The 22,282-nt window shown below is 41.5% G+C and overlaps 1 protein-coding gene across 1 annotated transcript in view; it reads left to right on the top strand.

The window, feature by feature from the left end:
- A2ML1 (alpha-2-macroglobulin like 1) overlaps positions 1-16,741 on the top strand; it is a 34,346-nt gene extending 17,605 nt beyond the window's left edge. Inside the window, 19 exon segments of the mRNA XM_066252604.1 lie at positions 1,264-1,461; positions 2,569-2,663; positions 2,977-3,090; positions 3,711-3,939; positions 4,142-4,268; positions 6,217-6,320; positions 6,899-6,954; positions 7,619-7,689; positions 9,104-9,181; positions 9,184-9,279; positions 9,443-9,546; positions 9,861-9,891; positions 9,894-10,016; positions 12,576-12,649; positions 12,817-12,829; positions 12,832-12,978; positions 14,107-14,158; positions 14,160-14,310; positions 16,508-16,741. Coding sequence (XP_066108701.1) covers positions 1,264-1,461; positions 2,569-2,663; positions 2,977-3,090; positions 3,711-3,939; positions 4,142-4,268; positions 6,217-6,320; positions 6,899-6,954; positions 7,619-7,689; positions 9,104-9,181; positions 9,184-9,279; positions 9,443-9,546; positions 9,861-9,891; positions 9,894-10,016; positions 12,576-12,649; positions 12,817-12,829; positions 12,832-12,978; positions 14,107-14,158; positions 14,160-14,310; positions 16,508-16,741 — 2,097 coding nt within the window.
- Positions 16,742-22,282: the final 5,541 nt, after the last annotated feature.

The following is a 22,282-nucleotide window of genomic DNA, read 5'->3' as shown; positions in this document are numbered from 1 at the left end:
AAATAGTGCCTGACTTGTGGTGGTGCAGTGGATAAAAGAGTCAACCTGGAACGCAAAGTTGCCAGTTGAAAACCCTGGGCTTGCCTGGTCAAGGCACATATGGGAATTGATGCTTCCAGCTCCTCCCCCCTTTTCTCTCTCTCTCTCTCCTCTCTAAAAAAATGAATAAATAGCCTGACCAGGTGGTAGCACTGTGGATATAACATCAACCTGGGATGTTGAAGATCCAGGTTCAAAATCCTGAGGTAGCCAGCTTGAGTGAGGGCTCATCTGGCTTGAGTGTGGGTCGCCAGTTTGAGCAAAGGATCATAGACATGATCCTTTGGTCCCTATGGCCACTGGCTTGAACCCAAGGTCTCTGGCTTGAGCAAGGGATCACTGGCTCATCTGTAGCCCCAGTCAAGGCACATATGAAAAAGCGATCAATGAACAATTAAGGTGCCACAATGAAGAACTGATGTTCTCATCTCTTTTCCTTCCAGTCTGTCTGTCCCTGTCTGTCTATCTCTTTCTTTCTCACTAAAAAAAAAACATTAAAAAAAAATAGTGTACTATCATTATGTTGGAGAAAAGAGGATGTAAAAATAAAGGCGGCAATGATGGTAGTAGAAAGGCATGGGTAATATGGACATAGAGATAAGGAAAGAAGATGCATTAGAAGATAAGGGTGACAAATTATTTTGAAAGGTGAGATAAAGGTTAAATTTTTAAAAGTAGTAAAAGGGGCCCTAGCTGGTTGGCTCAGTGGTAGAGTGTCGGCCCGGCATGTGGAAGTCCCGGATGCCATTCCTGGTCAGGGCACACAGAAGAAGCACCCATCTGCTTCTTTACCCTTCACCCTCTCCTTTCTCTCTATCTCTCTCTTCCCCTCCCGCAGAAAGTCTCCATTGGAGCAAAGTTGTCCTGGGCGCTGAGGATGGCTCCATGGCCTCACTTAGGGTGCTAGAATAGTTCTGATTGCAGCAGAGCAACACCCCAGATGGGCAGAGCATCGCACCCTAGTTTGCTGGCTTGCCAGGTGAATCCTAGTCAGTGCATGCGGAGCCTCTCTGCCTCCCCACTTCTCACTTCAGAAAAATACAAAAAAAAAACCCAAAAAGTAAAAAAGGGAAGGAGTTAGATTAAATAAGTATAAGAAGGATGCTGGAGTAATGAAGAGACATTATATGGGAGTGGTAAGCTATGGCACCAGAATCTGAGAAAAGTTTCTCTCAACTGATTTCACTGTGTCAGTACTTTATTCCTTACCCCTTATTATCTCAGGTCTATGAGATGTTCTCATTCTGGTATGGTCACTACCCCTATGAGGTAGATGAATATGAGGAGTGTCCAGTGCCTAACCCAAGGGACCTTCCTCAACGTCATATTGTTCCAGTACCTGAAGAGCGTTGGAGCAAGCGTTCAGTTATGTGGAGGAGGCCTTGGTTCTCTCAAGGCATGAACCTTTTCCATTTTTTCAAGGTAGATGTTCTTACTCATTTTGTTCTTATAGAAACAATGGTAGTGGGAGGGGGAAAAGAAGGTCCATATATGAAAAAGCAGAGGGCCTGACCAGTGGTGGTGCAGTGGATAGAGTGTCAACCTGGAATGCTGAGGTCCCCAGTTCAAAACCCTGAGGTCATTGTCTTGAGCACAGTGTCACTGGGTTGAAGCCCAAAGTTGCTGACTTGAACCCAAGTTTGCTGGCTTGAGTTCAAGGTTGCTGACATGAACAAGGGATCACTGGCTTGACTTGAGCCAAGTCATATATGAGAAGCAATCAGTGAACAACTAAAGTAAAGCCACTATTAGTTGATGCTTCTCATCTCTCTCTCTCCTCCCCCCTCTCTATCCCATCCTGTCTCTCTCTTTCTCTCTAAAAAACATAAACAAATAAATAAAATAAGCAGAGAGAGTCATGTGGGCACTGACAGGGATAAAATCTTGAAACTCCTGATATGTAAGGTAGCCTCTCTTCGTTCTTATGCTTGAAGAAGTTGCCCTATTACACTAGAAGAGAACCACTGTGAGAGGTTGTATACCTAGTCTTCCTCTCTTAGTTCCCAAATAATGATTTCCGTGGGATCAGTCAAGAAGGAAAGTGAGGAAAGATAGACCAGCAATCTCTTTTCATTATTATAAAAAATATTGCACCTATTTTAAGAACAAAAGCTGGGATGCTGTGGCCCAAGTCTGACCAGGAGGTCTCCAACAGAAACCATGTCTTGTTTATCTTTGTATTCTCCCTAATGCCCGATCCTTCATAATGCTCAATGTGTTTTTATTGAATTGAGTGAGCTGATACGGTCCCTGGTCTCTCAAAGTTCATAGTCTAAGTGAAATAATAATATATTTTTACTAATATGTAAAAGAAGCATTAAACATATTTAACAATGAAGTAAGTTTTATTGAAAGCCTTTAACACTGGCTGGAATTGACATGAACCAACCTTGGTGTCTGAATATTGGGTAATAATCACCAGTCTTATCATTAATAGAAAGAGAATGTTTTGGTTGAACCCTCTGAGGGTGCACTAGGTAAGGGAGGGGACTTAACATTTTATTCTCTGCTCTTTTTGGTACCTACCAGAATACGGGACTGAAAATACTGTCCAATGCCAAGATCAAGAAACCAGTAGATTGCAGCCACCAGTCTCCAAAACACACCATCATGAGTGGAGGTAAGCTACCTCTGTGGCTTGTGGAATCCTTCAGCTGTTAGAATCATGGAACTCTGAAAGTTCCCTCTTTGCCTCTGGTTCTTGTACTGAGCCTCTAGCCTCAGAATGATGATACCTTGTGGGTCAAAGATGAAGGCAGTTTCTCAAGGATCTCTCTTTCTGGGGAGGACTTTTGAGGTCTCAAGGCCTTATCTTTTTACTCACTGGCCAACTGTCCTTGTCTGTTATTGGCCTTGTAACTAATAGTCCCTTCACCTCAATTTTTCTCATAACAGAATGTCCTCTAACATTCCCTTATTCTGATTCTCCTTAGTAAGTGATCATATTACTCCCGTAGCTCTGGGCTCCCCATCTCCATCAATTGAGTCAGAGGATTCTCAGGTTCACCAGTACTTCCCAGAGACATGGCTCTGGGATCTGTTTCCTATTGGGTGAGTGATGCCTCAGTGGTACAATAAGATGTTACAGTGTGGAGTCAGCAGGAAACCCAGGATCAGATCATTTCTAACGAATCTAAGTCTCAAGACAAGAAAGTTTAACGGGGATGTGGGAATGTGTTTCTCTCCTGAATTCTTATACAATCATATACAATCACTAAAATTCACACACCTTCCCACTTACACAGTACAGATAATGCATTCTCACGTCAAACCCACAGAAGCTTAAAGGGACACACTGACATTAATTTAATTCTTGCTCACTGCTTACCTGCTCATTTTGACAAGCCATGAGAATACACCCCTTCATAGACTGAGAGGGCTCTGGGCTCTTTCAGATGTGTTTGCACACACGTGCTCACCCACACTTACCACCCCCAACATACTCAGGCATCCCCCTTCTCTCCTATTTTTAGATCTTCACTCTAAAGCTGCCTACTTGAAGATTCACACTCTGAGATTGACATGGTCCACCAGTTTGTTTGCCTCTTTGTTTTCCTACTTAAGCACACTTAACAGCAAAAAACTCACTTCTGCAGGTGACTTCATAGCTTCATTCTCTAATGCTCTCTTTCACTTACTGTCTGCCTCACCTGGGTGTTTTGTTGTCACAGTAATTGGGGGAAGGAGACTGTCCATGTCACCATTCCTGATACCATCACCACGGGGAAGGCCATGACTGTCTGTACCTCCCAGTCCAGTGGCTTTGGTCTCTCACCCACTGTTGGACTAACTGCACTCAAGCCATTCTTTGTTGAGCTGACTCTCCCTTACTCAGTAGTGTGTGGGGAGTCCTTTCGCCTTACTGCCACCATCTTCAGTTATCTAAAGGATTGCATCAGGGTAAGAACTGGGGGTACAGGGAACAAGTGCCAGCCTGGGAACCACAGCCCCCACTGTAAGTTTTCCCTAAATTAGAAGCGTACCAGTTTTCCCTGGGAAAGAGGTGTGGTGCCAGTGTCTCAACCCCCATGCTTTCCTAAGCCTCTGTGTTCTGTCTCCTTTACCTGTATGTACCCTTTCATCTCTTCCACCTCCTCTTCAGGTGCAGACTCACCTGGCTAAATCAGAGGAGTACCAGATGGAATCACGGACAGATTCTCAGCCCTCCAGCTGCCTCTGTGCTGATGAAGCAAACTCTTATCACTGGAATATCACAGCTGTCAAACTGGGTAAGGGAAGGAAGTGGTAGGCAGGCTAGGAAAGCACAGAGCGAAGGCTGAGAGGTTGAGAATTGCAGCCTTTCCTCCACGGCATTTGCTTTGTTTCCACTTTACTTCTCTTTTTAGTAGCCTTTAGTTTTTTCCTTCCTAAGTCTCTGTTGCAAATAATAAGCAAATACTCTTTGATAGATAAACTGAAGAATTATCCAAAGTGGACTTTTTTGAGTGTGAAAGGGGTAACTTTTTTTTTTTTTTTTTTTTTACAGAGACAGAGAGAGAGTCAGAGACAGGGATAGATAGGGTCAGACAGACAGGAACCGAGAGAGGAGAAGCATCAATTATCAGTTTTTCGTTGTGACACCTTAGTACATTGATTGCTTTCTCATATGTGCCTTGACCGCGGGCCTTCAGCAGACTGAGTAACCCCTTGCTGGAGCCAGCAACCTTGGGTCCAAGCTGGTGAGCTTTGCTCAAACCAGATGAGCCCGCGCTCAAGCTGGCGACCTCGGGGTCTCGAACCTGGGTCCTTCCACATCCCAGTCCGACGCTCTATCCACTGCGCCACTGCCTGGTCAGGCCAGGGGGTAACTTTTTAATATTTATGCCAAGACAAAGGATATATGGTCATATTACTAATCTGGGCCAGGTGTTGTTCTAACCACTCTACCTGTATTAAATCATTTCATCATCACACTAACTCTAGAAGATGTTATTTGCTCATGAATTATATTCTTGGAACATCTTTTTTTCTTTTTTCCCAAGTGAGAGGAGGGGAGATATAGAGACAGACTCCTGCATGCACCCCGACTGGGATCCACCCAATGACTCCTAGCTAGGGCCGATGCTCTGCCCATCTGGGGACATGCTCACAACCAAGCCATTTTTAGCACCTGAGGCGGAGGCTCCAAGAGCCATCCTCAATGCCCGCAGCTGATGTATTTAAACCAATTAAGGCATGGCCGTGGGAGAGGAAGAGAGAGAAAGAGAGGGGAGAGAGAGGGGTGGAAAATCAGACAATTGCTTCTCCTGTGTGCCCTCACCGGGAATCAAACCTGGACTAATCCACACACACACCAGCTGATGCTCTACCACTGAGCCAATTGGCCAGGGCCTATATCTTTGCAACTGAAAGCACAGTTTTTGGATGTATTAGTTATCTACTGCTGCTTAACAAGTCACCCTACAATTTAGTGGCTTAAAAGAACAAACATTGTCACACAGTTTCTGTAGGTAAGTAATCTGGGAGCAATTTAGCTGATGCTTCTGGGTCAGGGTCTCTCATAAAGTACCAGTTAAGTTGTCAGCTGAGGCTGTGATCTCATCTGAAGACCCGACTGGGAGCGGATCCATTTCTAAGCTCACTCCACAGTCTCTCTTCCTCATAGGCTGCTAGACTGAAGGCTGCAGTTCTCAGCCTCAGCTGTTGGCTACTGACCTCTGATCATCAGTTTCTCATTGCATGGCTCTCTCTATTGGGTGCCTCATGACATGACAGCTGGTTTTCTCCAAAACAAAGGGCATTCTTTCAAGAGAGTGACACACTCACCAAGAGAAAAAATGAGTCCAAAACAAAAGCTGCAGTTTTTTTAAACACTGAATTTCAGAAATGATGTCTCATTACTTCTGCACTGTCTTTTTCATTAGAAGCAAGTCACTAAATCCAGCTCACATTTAGTGAGAGGGCATTACACAGCAGTGTAAATACTAGGATGCACAGATCACTGGGGGCCCTTAGAAGCTGCCTACACATTGAACCAGTGTCATTGATGAACCCTGGAAGCTTATGAGAAATACAGTCCCCTCCCCCAGATCTGCTGAATCAGTTTGTACTATAACAAGACCCCCAGCTGATTTGTATGCTGTTGACTTTAGAAAACACTGGTCCACAAAGAAAGAGACCTCTTTGGTACCTCGGGCAATAGAGTTAATGCCTTCCTATACCCCACTTTCTTCTCAGGTAATGTAAACTTTACTATCGGCACTAAGATTCTGGATAGCCAGAAAGGGTTTATTCCAGAAAAGGGCTGGAGCTACACAGTCATCAAGCCAGTTCTGGTCAAGGTGAGTTTTCTGCAGGCCTAGCTTCAGAGGTACTGACAGCAACCAACCCAGGCACATGTGGCATGTGTCTGACATACCAGCTAGTTTCTCACAGCAGCCTTATTTCAACCCCAGTCAGGTAGCTCCCCTTTCTCCTTTCCTGACCCCTTTCTGCCTTTATGATTGGCTTACCCATACCGATGGTCTATGAAAATGCCTTTTACACTTTGTTAGTGCCTGGTACTTCACAGAAGCTCAATGAATGTTAGTATCTCTTATTAAAATCCCTAATGTCATCATTAGCTGCTTTTTTATCCCATCATGAATCCCCTTGTAATCCTGCTCCTTATAAGTTTCCTAAACTTGTCCTTAGCTCTCGCCCTTGCCCAGAAGAATCTCACTGAGAGGCCCATCTCTGGGTTGAAACGGAGTCATCCTGAGCTTCAAAGAGAAGCTCTGATCTCACCGGCTTGGAGAGGTGCCTGGAGGGCACAGGCAGGGCGTCTTCTCCCCATTTCCCTTCCCCCACCTGTTCTTTCAGCGCCACCTGCCCTGACATTCATCTTCATTGTCTTCACCCATCCATGTCTCTGTGTCAGCCTGAGGGAGTCCTGGTGGAGAAGACATACAGCTCATTGCTGTGCCCCAAAGGTGGGTGAACTCAGAGAGGTGTTGGTGGTGAGAACTTTCTTAGACAGCAGGAGACTTTCTTAGGCAAAAGGAGGGACATACAGGACCAGAAGGTATAGGAGCATCCAGGGTGCCATCCCCAAAGGGGCCAGTGAGCTGGGAGGCAGGGCAAAGAAGAGAAAATGTACAACACAATCACGACTCTCTTTGTAATACTGTATATTTTTGCAAAGGTCACCATGACTAGGTTAAAAAAGTCTGACTTCCTGAAATAAGTAAATCAGAAAAAACCAGGAACTGCATTATTCCATTCGTAGCTGGGACATAAAAGTGAAACTAAGAGACATTGATAAGAGTGTGGTGGTTGGGGGGGGGGGGGGGGAGGGGAGGGACACAAAGAAAACTAGATAGAAGGTGACAGAGGACAATCTGACTTTGGGTGATGGGTATGCAACATAATTGAACGACAAGATAACCTGGACTTGTTATCTTTGAATATATGTATCCTGATTTATTGATGTCGCCCCATTAAAAAAATAAAATTATTTAAAAAAAAAAAAAGTCTGACTTCCATCTCATAGAGAGCGCTGGGTCCAGAAAACCTGGGTTATGAAAAGTTTTCCTGTCATTTGGGCTTGAGAACCTTCTACCTTCCATTGTTTTGCCTCTCACAGGAAACGTGGCTGCAGAGAATCCATCTCTCTGGAGCTCCCTGTGGATGTTGTTCCTGATTCAGTCAAGGCTTATGTAACTGTTCTGGGTGAGCAGTTAGAAGTTCTTGGCTCAAAATATAAACATGAGGCCAGAGGCTGCCAAGGTGTGGAGTGGGGGTGAGGCCTGTGAACCTAGCTGAAGGAAGGTGGTGGATTAGAACTGGTGAAAAAAGAAGAGCTTGTTTTCTAGAGTGGGCAATACAACCAGTACATTAACAGAACAGCTGGGATTAGACAGATGTAGATCCTAGTTATAAACAGAAAGGAGTCTGGACAGGAGGAAGTTGAAGGTCATTGAAGCTTGATAAGTATTTAGGTTTAGGTGACCTATCGGTTGGTTGGAGGGGAGACAAAATGTTTACAGCAACCACTTAACAAATAAGAATTTTATCTCTTTGAGTATAGTCTGGGGAAGATTCACATATTTACTTAGGCAGGATACTTCATCCCTTTGGACCAGGTGAGGGAGTGAGAAGAAAAGCATAAGCCTGAGAATCATATCAGACTGAGAGGATTCCCGTTGTTCTGTGTGACCTTGAATAAGTGAGTGAACAATTCCACTCCTTCTTTTTCCTCTGGAAGGCAGTGATAGTAACCTACCTCTCAGGATTGGTGTAAAGATTAAAACTGATGCACAACGTCTAGCTTGTAAATGGGAGCCCTAAAAATGTTAGTTTCTTTCTTTACTCTTATCCTCTTTCAAGAGCCCTTCCAGGTTAAAATTTCTTCCTTTTGACTGTATTTAATTCATACCTCTGGGACAGAGCTGACAACGTTACAATTGCACTACGGCCCACTGTCTCCTGCAGTGCACTGGGAACTCTTTGAGTACCAAGGCCATGTCTTTTTTATTTCTGTTTCTAGTACAGTTCCTGCAACATAGTGGACATTCAGTACATATTTATACATTTGAATTGAACTCCATGGCTGAAATGTAGGTGTTCATGAGTCATTGATTTGAGGCATCCCGCTTCTGAAGTGTATGGAGGGGTCAGTAAATATAACTTGGGAAACGGTATCAGGTTTGTGTATATTTAAGAGGGACTTGGTGATTTAGAGGGTGGTGTACTTATATACAGGCAAGGAACTTCGAGATGGAGTGCAAATATTGCAGGTTTTGTTACATCACTCATCATCTCCACCGACATGTTTTTTAAAAGTCCTAAATTTCCTCAGGTGACCTATGTACCTCTCTGTATACTACAGCACCTTGTACATTCCCAATATTGTAGTACTATAGTATATTGTTTATAATGAATAATAATTGCAATGTATTATAATTGTTTAATCCCCTGACTATGAGCTCTTTGAGGTAGAGACTGTGTTTGACTTAACTGTGGTCTCCCAGGCCACAGGGTAGATACTCACTACATGATAGCTAATACATGTTAAGTGAATGATAATAACTCTAAAGGGTTCCTTCTTCTACCATCACCTCTTTCTCTCTCCTTTGGATCCCAGGAGACATTATGGGCACAGCCCTACAGAACCTACACAATCTGGTGCAGACGCCAAGTGGCTGTGGGGAGCAGAACATGTGCCGTTTGCTCCCATCATCTCTGTCTTGCAGTACCTGGGGAAGTCAGGGCTGCTGGCCAAGGCAATCAGGTCCCGGGCACTGGGTTTCCTGGAGATAGGTGAGTTGGTTCAATCTTTCTTCTTGGACACCTTCTCTGGGGCCTACGATAGCTTCATATGACTCAGGAAAGTTCAGCCCCTGAAATGTCCCACATTCTTGAAAAACAAGGGGGTGGTTTTTGAAGTTGTCACTACTATCTAAAAGGGCATCTGGCTTCCCAGGGTACCAGAAGGAGCTGGCGTACAAACACAGCAATGGCTCATACAGTGCCTTTGGGGAGCGGGATGGCAATGGAAACACATGGTAATGTCACCCAATTCTCAATGTGTTCTGTCCTCTAGAACACAATTCCCAAATGGAACTGCTCCTCTCCCTGTCCCCTCAACCCCATTCCCTCTTTCACTCTGTCCACTTCCTCTTTCATTCTGTTTATTTCAGCTGCATGTATGGTCTTTTCCCTGACCTGTGCCTCCCAGTTTTATCACTAATGCCTATAAATGCTTCTCTTTTCCAGGCCTTCTTAGGTATTATATTTCCTCCACTTCCCTTCTGAGACCATACATCAGAATAAACTATAGAATTCTTGCACCCTCACATAGAAATTTCTTTCATGCCACATTTCCCTCTTTACCCATATAGGCTAACACTTTTGTCACCAAATGCTTTAGCCAAGCCAGGAATTCATCTTCATTGACAACAAGAACATCCAGGATGCTCTCAAGTGGATGGCAGGAAACCAGCTCCCCAGCGGCTGCTATGCCAATGCGAGGAAGCTCATTCACACAGCTATGAAGGTGTGGCTCGGTCCTGCTGCCCACCACTGTGCCTGGGAGGACTGTGTACCTCTGACAGAGCAGAATCAGAAGAGCACTGGCTTGGGAGCCGGTGCTGTCCAGGTCTCAGCCGTCTCTGGGCGACTTGGCCAATACCCTTAGCCAGTCTGTAAAATGAGAACATGTACAAGAACATGGTTCTCCAAGTGCAGTTCCAGACCCACTGCATCGGCACCACCTGAGAACTGGTTTGACATACCAATTCCAGTCACAACCCCAGAACTACACTGAGAAGCTCTGGGGGTGTGAGCCAGCAATTTGTGTTTTAACAAGCCTTTGTGATTCTGATACATGCTGTGGGTTTTTTTCAGGTTTGATTATTATTATTTTATTTAAAAAAAAATTTTTTTTGCAAGAGGGAAACAGACAGGAAGACACAGACAGGAAGGGAAAGAGATGAGAAGTATCGGTTTTTCATTGGGGCACCTTAGTTGTTTGTTGATTGCTTTCTCATATGTGCCTTGGCCCCAGAGGGGCTGTGATCCCATTCTCAAGTCAACGACCCAGTGCTCAAGCCAGTGACCCCATATTCAAGCTGGATGAGTTCATGCTCAAGCCAGTGACTTGGGGTTTTGAACCTGGGTCCTCAGCATCCCAGGCCAACACTATCAACTGCACCACCGCCTGGTTAGGCTAAAAATCAAATTGTTAATGACAGTTGCTATTCAATATTACTTTAGTTTCAGGTATATAGCATAGTGGGTAGACATTTATATAACTGATCCCCCTGATTAGTCCTGAACCCTCCTGACACCGTATGTAGTAATTACAATACTACTGACTACATTTCCTATCTGTACTTCACATCCCCATGACTGTTTTGATACTTACTAATGTTTGATAACTACTGACTAGAAGATCTGTGAACCTTTTACTATCTTTTTAAGTCTGGAGCAAAGCCATTTGCTCTGCTGGGGACTAATAGGGAACCCAGTGTCTTTTGTAAGGGATTTGACTCTGCTGGGCACTGTTCTAAGTACTTTGTTTATTTGACATTATTTAAAGTTTATAACAAATCATTGACATAGGTACTGATATACCACTATCAATCACATTTTACAGATGACAAAACTAAGGTTCAGAGATTAAATCAATTGCTCAGGGTGAATGCAAATGAGTGGTTGGACTAATCTGAACCACAGCAATTGGACCCCAGAGACGCTGCTCACCCATTCACTCCATCACCTGTCTCCTCCAAAGCCAGGGGGAGGTGTTGATGCCGCAGGATAGCTTGTTCACTTCAGGACATACCAGAGAAAGGAAGGTGTGTATGAACTCTCCTAGAGAAATTATTTACAGTGCTGTTTCAGGACCTGGGACTTGCCATCTCCCTATCAACCATTCGCAACTATTAAGCAATGGAAACTTCATTGATAAAACTGTGCTTTAGTTTCTCTGTGAAATTATTGGTATTAAATATATCCACAGCTTAGTCGCTTAATTTATGATTCCTTATTTAAAACATTTGCAATTCTGATTCCCGCAGGGAATAGGTTTAAGAACATTTCTATAATTTTGTGACATTCTCTCATTCTCTCCTCCCCAACATAAAGACCATAATATGGCTTTATAGTAAAACTGTAAGAAAGGCTTCTGTGTATATACAAGTATTCAACTGTATTATATTTTAGCTTTCATATTAAAATCTCTGAGAATTCAATGCCCCCCACCAAATCTTGATCATTGAAAAAAATTTTCAGTATAAGATTTGTTAGTATTCTTTATGCAGAATCTTATCAGTGCCCCACAAATCTCTTTGTTTATACACTCTGAAATATACCTGGGAATGGCATAAGCCAGAATTTGACTAGACTCTAGAACAAGATCCCAGAGGTATTCATCCTCCGTTATAATTAGAGCTGGGCTCTCTATTGGCTGTCCCGGCTGTAGTCAATCTTAGTGGTTTGCACAGGAGCTCCAGAGTTCAACTCCCTGGGTTCAAACCCCACTCTTGCTTCTAAGTGTGCAATCTTGAGCAAGCATTTTAACCTTTTTAAGTGTTTTTCCTTTTACCTATACAATGAGGATAATAATTTAGATGAAATGTATTTTCAAAACTTGCTAAATCTTTCTGTGAAAGACATTAAACTGGAAGGTGTCACTTAATCTCCCCTGGAGAAGAGGCCCAGCTTTGTCCTATTCGAGGGTTCATCCATTTCAGGGACTCTGAAGATAACAGTCTCTTTCTATTTCCCTCCCCTTTTTTGACCTCTCATCATTTCTAACCCTTCTCTTGTATTTTCTAAATACTCGCTCAGAGCTGAAGGCCTCATGTTACCTCTCGCAGACTACTGTTTAAGGCTGTGCAGTTGTTAAAGCCCAGCCAGTTCTCCCTCATTGTGTGTCCTGGAGGCCTGGGGGTAGGAGCGTGGCTGTGGTCAACCTGTAGAAGAGTGCCTTTTTAAAAAAAATAATCTATCCATTCAGAAGGGGGACAGACACTATTTTGTAATTTGCACACAATTCTTGCCTGAGCTGGCTGCTTCCCTGGCTTACTGCCTGTCTCCCCCCACAAACACCCCCCATGTTGACGATGAGATCTCCTTGACGGCATACACCACAGCTGCATTGCTGGAGATGAAAATGGCCATAGATGTGAGTTTCTCTGGCTCCTCTTCTCTATATTCTTCTTAGCTTGCTTATTTCTAGAGAAATTCTCCTATTTGTGTCTTTTAAACTGAAAGAAGATATGATGATTTCCTTATCACTTCCCATTTAACAAAAATGCCTCGTAAATTCAGTTCTATACTTTCACTCTTTAGGACCCAATGGTGAATCTGGGCTGCAGTGTCTCAAGAATTCTGTTTCCTCCACCACCAACCTCTACACACAGGCCCTACTAGCTTATTCTTTCTCCCTGGCTGGGGAGATGAACATCAGAAACATTCTTCTGGAACAGTTGGATCAGCAGGCTATCATCTCAGGTACATTGGCCATGTTAGCAGTTTTGGAAATTGTGAAAATATGCTGTGTTAGCTATAATGTTCCCTAGTCTCCATATATTCAATTCTAGGATCTATTTTTGTAAAAGTTAGTGTCATAAAATCATTGTTGAGAGTTTTGTGGGAAAACCCATGTAAGTCCTCAAAGGCAGTGTTATGCTTTAAATTTTTTTAGCCAGAGAAAGCGAGAGAGAGAGGAAGGGAAATATATAGATGAGGGCATCAACTTGCAGTTGCGGCACTTTAGTTGTTCATTGATTGCTTCTCATGTGTGCCTTGAAGGGAGGATGAGTGGGGGCTCCAGCCAAGACAGTGACCCCTGGCTCATGCCAGCAACCTAGGGCTCAAGCCAGCAACCTTGGGCTTCAAGCCACAGACCTTTGGGCTCAAGCCAGTGATCATGGGATCATGCCGATGATCCGACACTCAAGCTGGCAAGCCTGAGGCTTCCAACCTGGGACCTCAGCATCCCAGGTCAAGGCTCTATCCACTGCACCACCACTGGTCAGGTGGCAGTGTTAAACTTTTAACATGGAGAGAAAATAGATGACAGAAGCTAGTCAGAAAACTTACGGCATTGTAGAATCACCCTTTTGCAGGTATTTGACAGTTCTTTGGTGTAAGATCAGTCAAGTTGATAAGACTTAAACTTAGAAGTTTCTCAAGATCCCTTTAAAACTTTGGATGTATTTAGAGCAGTATACTTACTGCTCACAAAAATTAGAGGATATTTCAAAGTGAATATGAAGGGATAAAAAAAGCCAAATGCTTTTTTGCGCTTGTTTTTGCACTCATTTTTGAAGACATTGATTCATCATCAGACACAGATGAGGACAAGCTAATGGATGGGAGTTTTGACAGTGATGAGGAGTTGTATGAATTTTGTGATGAATAAAACTTGAGTTCAATAACTTTATATAATACATTTTTCCAATTTTGGGCCCCATAATTAAGGTGTGTCTTATACATGGGGAAATACAGTCGTTTTTTCTAACTCCTGATTAATTTTTGGTTGGTACTTTCTCTGCTTTGGGATGGAGCATTTACAAAGTGAATATAGAAAAATCACTTCTTTCCAAGACCTTCCTAATTATGCTTCTTTCTCCATAGGAGAGTCCATTCACTGGAGCCAGAAACCTACTCAGTCATCAGATACCAGCTCTTGAGGCTGTAGATGTGGAACTTACGGCATATGTATTGTTGGCCTGCCTTAGCAAAGCCAGTCTGACTCAGAATGAGATAGCCAAAGCCACTGGTATAGTAGCTTGGTTGGCCAAGCAACGCAATGCATATGGGGGCTTCTCTTCCACTCAGGTAAATAGCTTGCTCTTTACCGGGTATGATTAGATCCTATGTGGAGATGGAGAAAAAACTATTGCTGTTGCCTTCTAGGTCCAGGAACTTATAATTCTATAGAGAGGAAACAAAAACATGTGAAAAATATATAAAAAGAGTCATAAATTGAGTCATATGAGCACATAAATAGTACTATATGCCTTTCATGCTCTTTCTTTGCAGAATATGAAACCATAAGATTCATGTTTTATATACTGCTCACAAAAACTAGGGGATATTTCAAAACGAATGTGAAGCAATAAAAAAAGAAGCATTCGATTTTTTTTAAAACAAGAGCATCAGAAAAGCAAACAACAAATCAAAGGAAGTTGTTCAATTATGCAAATGAGATGCAAAACCAACTTTTATTTCATTGGTGAAAATGCACTCTACAAAAGGCTGAAAGTACTGGAGTATCTACACGTTCCCTGATCCCTTAATTTTATGTAAAGAAGACATATATAAGTATAGCTAAATTTATGTATTAACACATTAGAAAGCCAGTTATGGGATCTGTAAGCATAATAGCAAGATTTTATAGGCATTCCTCCTTCAACTGTTTTAGGTATTGAAAAGCTAGTAAGATATAGTCTAAAAAGTTTACAAGCTAGAAGGGAAGCTAGGAAAAGTTTTATATACTACCAAGCAGGGTCTGGTAAAATAACATAAGGAAAGATACAAAAGGTACAAAATACATTAAATTTCAAAAAGGAGAAAGCTCACATCAGCTTGAGACATAAGAAGAATCTTCACAGGGGAATGGCATTTGAGGTAGATCTGAAAGGACATGTAAAGTTTTGGTAGGCAACTATTGAAAGGAAGAGGAAATGGTGAGTGGAGGCACACATTTGCAAAAGTATAGAGTGGCTGTTGGGAAAATTGGTTTAGCTGAAGCGTAATGAGAATTAAGTTGGAAATGTAGGGTAGATTCATTTATGAAGACCTAGCATATCAAACTCAAGTTAGTGCCTAATTCAGAGGAGCTTTTTGTTTTAACTTTGTTCAGAAAGAGTAATCTGTTACTTGGTGTATGGGATGATCTAGAGGCAGGAAACATGAGATTTAAAGAGATCAGGAGATTATTTTATTTACTTAGGTTAGGGGTAAGGAGAAATTGAATTATTGGGATGGCAGTAGGGGGAAAAAGGTATGATAAATTCAAATAGGTCATAGTTGGTTTTCAATAAAATTCTTGGCTATTCTAAGAAATCACATGTCACCCACATGTGGTCCCATTCCTTGAATTGTTTCATATGTCCAAGCAATAAAGACCTCCTTGGCTCTAGTTCACAGAGGGTAGACGAAAAGTTGTTTGTAGATTGTCACGCTGCTCAGGTATAACTTGCTCATAGCTTCCCCAAGGTGGTGACATGTCTTCTTATTTTTATATGACAGTGTAATGTCTAATATGACTGTTCTTTTCATTTGGGATAGGAGAAAGTGGGTTTCTTTAGAAACAGATATTTGACTAAGTGTCGAGCCTGTAGAAATTCTCATAACACAGAGTGAGATATGACAATTTTGCTGAACTCCTCATTCTTTTTTCCTTTCCCCTAGTTATTATTCATATAAGTAAAGATAAAATGTTTTCAGAATCAAGTTTCAAACTATGTAAGCCATGCTCTCTAGTGATAGATTATTTGTCTTACTCCCAGATGAAGAAAAGATTGTCATATAGCATAATGGCTAGGAAGCTTGGCCTACAAGGAAGGATTTCCCAAAGCTTTACTAATATCCTCTCCAACTGTGCCATACAATATCATTACATAGATAAATAATTTGAAAAGTGCGCAATTTCTAGAGTTATCAAGTTGCTGCCATTTCCTCCTCAAATAAAGAAACTGCAAAATATATACTGAACAAAATATATATATATCCACTTGCTTCTACCAATACTCCATTCTGAAGCTAGATTTGGTTGCTAAATATGAATATATGAGAGTAGCTTAGTGATCTATGGATATTCAATAATAACTTGATGGAGATTTTTTATATAGTTGAGATATTATGATTTTAAAGCCAGCTTCCCCAATGCTGGTGAACATGGTTCTTAGATACTCAGAAGATTCATCATCTAAGCTAGCCAACCACCACCAGATGTGTAGGTTTGGGGCTCTTTGAGGTTAATTCCAATGGCTCACAAAATGGTAAGTGTATGCTTGATTATTTTCCTCAGGACACTGTAGTAGCTCTCCAAGCTCTTGCCAAATTCGCCACCACTGCCTATGTGCCTTCTGAGGAAGTCAATCTGGCTGTAAAATCCACTGAGAATTTTCAGCATACCTTCAATGTTCAGGCTGCCAACCGGTTGGTGTTTCAGCTAGAGACTCAGCCCGATGTCCCTGGAATGTACAGCTTGGAGGCCACAGGCCAGGGCTGTGTCTACGTGCCGGAAAGCAGAGATCTGTGAGAATGTGTTGGGAAGGAGAGTCTGAAAGCCTCTTTCGCTTCCAGTAGAAATTTCTTTCTACATATATATTTTTTACAGTAACTAAATTATGGACAAGAACAGTGGTTTTAAATTTTTTGGACTTCTCTTTACTCTTAAATTACTGAGGACCTCAAATAATTTATGGTGATCTAGGTTACATCTGTTGACATTTATCTTATCAAAGACTAAAACAAAATAATCTTAAAATATTTATTAATTTATTTTAAAACAACAATAATAAACTTATTGCATTTTAATATAACATGTTTATAAAAAATAACTATGTTTTCAAAAACAAAAAATAATGAGAATGTCAGATTGTTTTACATTTTTGATTCTGGCTTTATTAAAGAGTGAAATTCTATCATCATCTGTAGTCAATCTGTTGCAGTATCACACATTAAGTAACCCCTATCAACATGAACATAAAAGAGAATGAGAATTTTTTTAAAAAAGCAAATAATATCTTAGTATTATTCCAGAAATAGTTCTGATTTCACAGAACCCTAGATATAGTCTTGGGAATCCATGAGCGTTATTGGACCATACTTTGAGTGGCATTGTTAGCAGTGCGCTTGAAATTATCACCAGTATGGAACTGAAATGGCATATCTATGAAAGAAAATACAATGAGCCAGGCCTTGTATCAGGTGTTTGAGAAGTACAAGGGAGATAGTGTTTATGAGTTCAGTGAAATTGGATGGCTTTTGATGAGCAATAGATGTTTTAGAGAAAGATAATTACATGTTGAAGATGATTAATAAACAATTACATGCTAATTATGGAAGTCAGAGGACCTCTTGGCAAGATACAGAAATTCTCAACTTCTGCAGCCAGAAGGCAGGAAAATCTGAAGACCAGGCTCGAAGCTTTGCTATAAGAAGAAGAGCTTCAGAGCAGGTTGAATGACAGCCTGGTATGGAACCATTGCAGTCTGGTATGCCACTGTTAAAGAACTGTTTGGAAAGGACTGGGACCCACACACATTGTGGGGAACATCATAATTGATGTCCTCAAAATTTCTGGAATTTCCAGATTCTTCCAAATCCTCAGGACCTGAAAAAGTGGCCTATTCTTCCCTTTTACATGCTCAAAGATGAGACAGAAGCTTCTACCTTGCAAGACAGCAAATAGTCCTCTAAAAATATGCCCCTTATTTCTCTCTTGACCATTATGCCAATAGGGTTAAGTCACATAACAATCTGAGTAGGGAAACACCAGGCCTGCTAAGGGAAGAAAAATATTTTACCCTGAAGAAGCTGCAGGATCCAACCACATACACCAGCAGGAGCCAGAGACTTTGCATGAGATAAATTCTGGGGTGCTGAATCAAAGGATCCTGAACCTAGGTTGGATAAGGAAGAGTCTATCAACAAAAGAGCACTTTCCCAGGACACAGGATTTTACACCCAGGCAAGGATCCCGGAAGATGGTACAAAAAATGCTACCAGGGCCTGACCAGGTGGTGGCACAGTGGATAGAGCGTCGAACTGGGATGCGGAAGGCTCAGGTTCGAGACCCCAAGGTCCCCAGCTTGAGCGCAGGCTCATCTGGTGTGAGCAGAAAGCTCACCAGCTTGGATCCAAGGTCGCTGGCTTGAGCAAGGGGTCGCTTGGTCTGCTGAAGGCCCATAGTCAAGGCACATATGAGAAAGCAATCAATGAACAGCTAAGGAGTCCCAACGAAAAACTGATGATTGATGCTTCTCATCTCTCTCGGTTCCTGTCTGTCTGTCCCTATCTTTCCTTCTCTCTGACTCTCGCTCTGTCTCTGAAAATAAATAAATAAATAAATATTAAAAAAGAAAAAAGAAAAAAATGCTACCAGGATGGCTCATAAAAAGCTGAGGGAAGCGAATCTCACACTAAGACAAGCAGAAATGACAGAACTGCCATGGTAGATAGTTGAAGGGGTCAGATGGCTCAGAGAAGTGGTCATGCTACAGCAGTCAATGGGAGGACCCAGAGGACATTTTGTTTGCCAAAGCTGTCAGGATTGCTTTCCTAAGTGAGCCACCAGTGTCACTGAGAAGCTAAGTGGTGGCTGTACTCTGCAGGCACGTATTGAAAATAAGAGCTGCCGTTACAAAACTTGATGCTCTGATAGTAGAGAGAAAGGTGGGTTCCCAGAAGAACAGAGGCCAAGAGTCAGCACATCCCCATCAGAAACAAGGCAAATGCACTTGTCATAAAGAGCTGCAAGTCAGAGTTGAACTGAATGAGGACCAACCCGCAGGGGGCTGTGAGATGGTTACTAGACACAACATTTTAGGGACAAGATACATGGTGTGATGGTTTAAAGTATGTCCAAAAATTCTCGAGCAGTCCTTTTAGAAAGTGCTCCTTAATGCCCTTCCTCTTGAATGTCAGCTTTCTTAGTGACTCACTTCTAATTAACAGATTAAGGCAGACGTGATAGCGAGATCAGGAAATAGCACTATGGCTTTCTGCCATGTTGTGAGGACACTCAAACAATATGGAGGGGCTCTCAAGGTGAAAACCTGAGACCTCCAGCCAAGACAGTAAGGAACTGAGTCTTCATGTCAACAATCATGTGAGTGAACTCAAAAGAGGATATTTCAACTCCAACCAAGCTTTCAGTTGACGGTCCTAGCTGACATCTTGATTGTCACCTCATGATAGAGCTTGAGCTGGAGTCACAAACTAAGCTGCTCCTGAATTCCTGATCCACAGAAACTGGTGAAATAATAAGCATACACTGTTTTAGTCACTATGTTTTGGGTTAGCTTGTTATGTAGCAATAGATAATTAATGCAAAAAGGTTTTTCGCAATTCTCCTTCAAGATTAGATGTGCTATGTGCCCCATAGAATGCGGTATTTACCCTTATCAGAGGGCCAGTTATACTGTGTTGTAAATGTCCATGTACTTACCTGATGTCATTTTGGGGGAGGTAAAAAGACCCCCAAAGATAACATGCTCTACATCCTAGAACCCATGAATATTGGTTCTTGGCAAAAGGGACTTTGCAGATATGATGAAAGTTACACATCTTAAAATAGGGAGATTATCCTGGATTACCTTGATGGACCAAATATAATCACATGAACCCTTGTAGAGAACTTTCTCTATCCAGAGGCAGAAGTAACACAACAGAAGAGAAAGTCAGATTGATTCAAAACATGAGCAAGCACTTCATCAGCTGTAGTGGGCTTTGAAGATGGAGAGGGCAAAGTAATAAGAAAGGCAGGCAGCAAGAAAACAGAAACCTCAAACTTACAGCTCCAAGTCACTTAATTCTGCCACAACCTGAATGAGTTTGGAAGCAGACTGTCACCACTGCCTCCAAAGAAGAACCCAGGCTGGACGATACCTTGACGTCAATCTTGTGAGACCTGGAGAAGTAAGTGTAAGTAGCAGAACCCAGCCCAGACTTCTGACTTACAGAACTGCAGGAAAATAAATGGCTATTACTTTAAGCTGCAAAATTCATGATAGTTTGTTACAGTAGCAATAGAGAGCCAAAATGCATCCACATTGTAAATACCGGTACCTTGAAAACAGAAATTGTGGTCAGGTCATTATTTTATTCCCAACACTTACCACATTATCAAAGTAGATGTTTTATAAATATATGTTGACTAAACTAAGATGATCAAGGTCATGTATAGTAGAAGTTATCCTACTTTCCCTCACTGCATTTAAAAATCTCATCTACTTCCTTCTTTTTCCCAAGACCCAAGTCAAGTACCACCTCCTCGAGGACATCTTTACTCTTCAAGACTATATGTATTCCTTTAGGCTTCTCAACTACCTTAGCATTCCAACTACGTCTTTTGCATTACTTGTCTCTTGTACTTTGTGTTTGTTTTCATGATGCTTCCCACTAGACTACAAACCCTTGACACCAGGAACCATGCCAGGTTTATTCACCTTTGACCCTGTAATGGCTAAAAATAGTATGTGTTCAATAATATTTACTTAATGAATGAAACATGTGTATCGCATGTTAACCAAGGTCAAATGTGAATGACCAGCATTGGGAATTTTGGTGTTTTTTAAGTGAGAGAGATCAAAATATATATTCTACAGTAATATGATATAAATAATAAGAAATGGACAGTAGAATCATTCTAACTTCTCTGATTTTCATCCACATCTCTGTTCTTCACCTTCACACTTAAATCTGAAGTAGTTATTTGAGGTATCTGTTCAGATAGTCATAATTTAAGAAGGTTTTCCTATTAAGGAGGAAGTGAATAGAAGAGGAAATAAATTGAGGTGGGAGGGAAATGAGAAAGTAGGAAATGGAAATGAAACCCCAAGACAAGAAGCCAGGGAACTACTCTAGTGTGTATTCAAGCAAAGTCATGTGACTTAGTCTTAGACTATAAGAATCACAGTCAAACACTGCATAATAAATCAAGAATAAGAATGAGGTCAGTCTATGCATGTACCACCTTCTATCAAGACACAGTCTTTGTTCTACCTTCATATATTCTGCTACTTTGATACATCCTTACCTCTCTCAAGTTTTGTAATGGAATAGTTGAGAAAAGGAAAATAATTGAGATAAACAAAATACAAGAAGAAAGAAAAATAAAAAAGGAATAAAAATTAGAGAAATAAGGTAATACATAAGAGTTGAAAAAATATATAAAAGAGAGAAGAGTTTTCATCAAAGATGCTGTCCTTCCTTCCCTGGCCCACTCCCTTCCTTGGTGACATTGAAGAATTCCTCAAATTCATGAACTTCTCTCCTTGATAATGCTGAAGGGCTTTTTCTCAATTCCACGGACTATGACTGTGTAAACTAATAATTTTCCAAGCTGATCCTCAAACTGAGTTTTGAGGCAGAAAATTTCAGAAAATCATAAAAGGAGTTTGAGTTTTGTAAGTAGTGTTAGGAAAAAGTGACATGAAGTTATATGCAAAGTTTTCTTTGTATGTCTATTTTTGCACAAGAGCCTCATCACATTTTGTAAATGGAAAATAAAAACAATGCATTTTCATATTTCCTTTCTACAGAGGTTAAAGTTATGGGTAAAGGAAGAATGTGATGACTCTGTTGTCTCTTTGAAATAGAGTTGATGACACTCGAATCATGAGATTGTTGCCCTTGCCAGGTAGCTCAGTTAGTTAAAGTGTCTTCCGTCTATGCCAAGGTTGCAGGTTCAATCCTAGTCAGCGCACATACAAGAATCAACCAATGAATGCATAAATAAGTGGAACAACAAATCTATGTTTCTCTCACTCTCTCTCCTATACTCTTTCTTTCTAAAATCAATGTAAAAAATAAAAAACTTATGAGGCCTTGGTGGAGTTGCTCAGTGGACAGAGAGTGTCGTCCCAGTGTGCCGAAGTTGCAGGTTTGATCCTAGTCAGGGCACATACAAGAAGCAATAAATGAGTACACAACAAAGTGGAATAACTAAGTGGAACAACAAGTAGATGCTTCTCTTTGTCTCCCTTTTCCCCCTTTCTCCCCCTGCCTCTCTCTCTTTCAAATCAATGGAAAAAAAAGAAGAAAAAATCATGAGATTGTCTCAACTTCTGAGGTA

The sequence above is a fragment of the Saccopteryx bilineata genome, chromosome 1 (genome assembly GCF_036850765.1).
Source record: "Saccopteryx bilineata isolate mSacBil1 chromosome 1, mSacBil1_pri_phased_curated, whole genome shotgun sequence".
Lineage (NCBI taxonomy): Eukaryota > Metazoa > Chordata > Mammalia > Chiroptera > Emballonuridae > Saccopteryx > Saccopteryx bilineata.
Note: the sequence above shows the minus strand (reverse complement) of the source record. Positions and strands in the feature narration are given on the sequence as shown.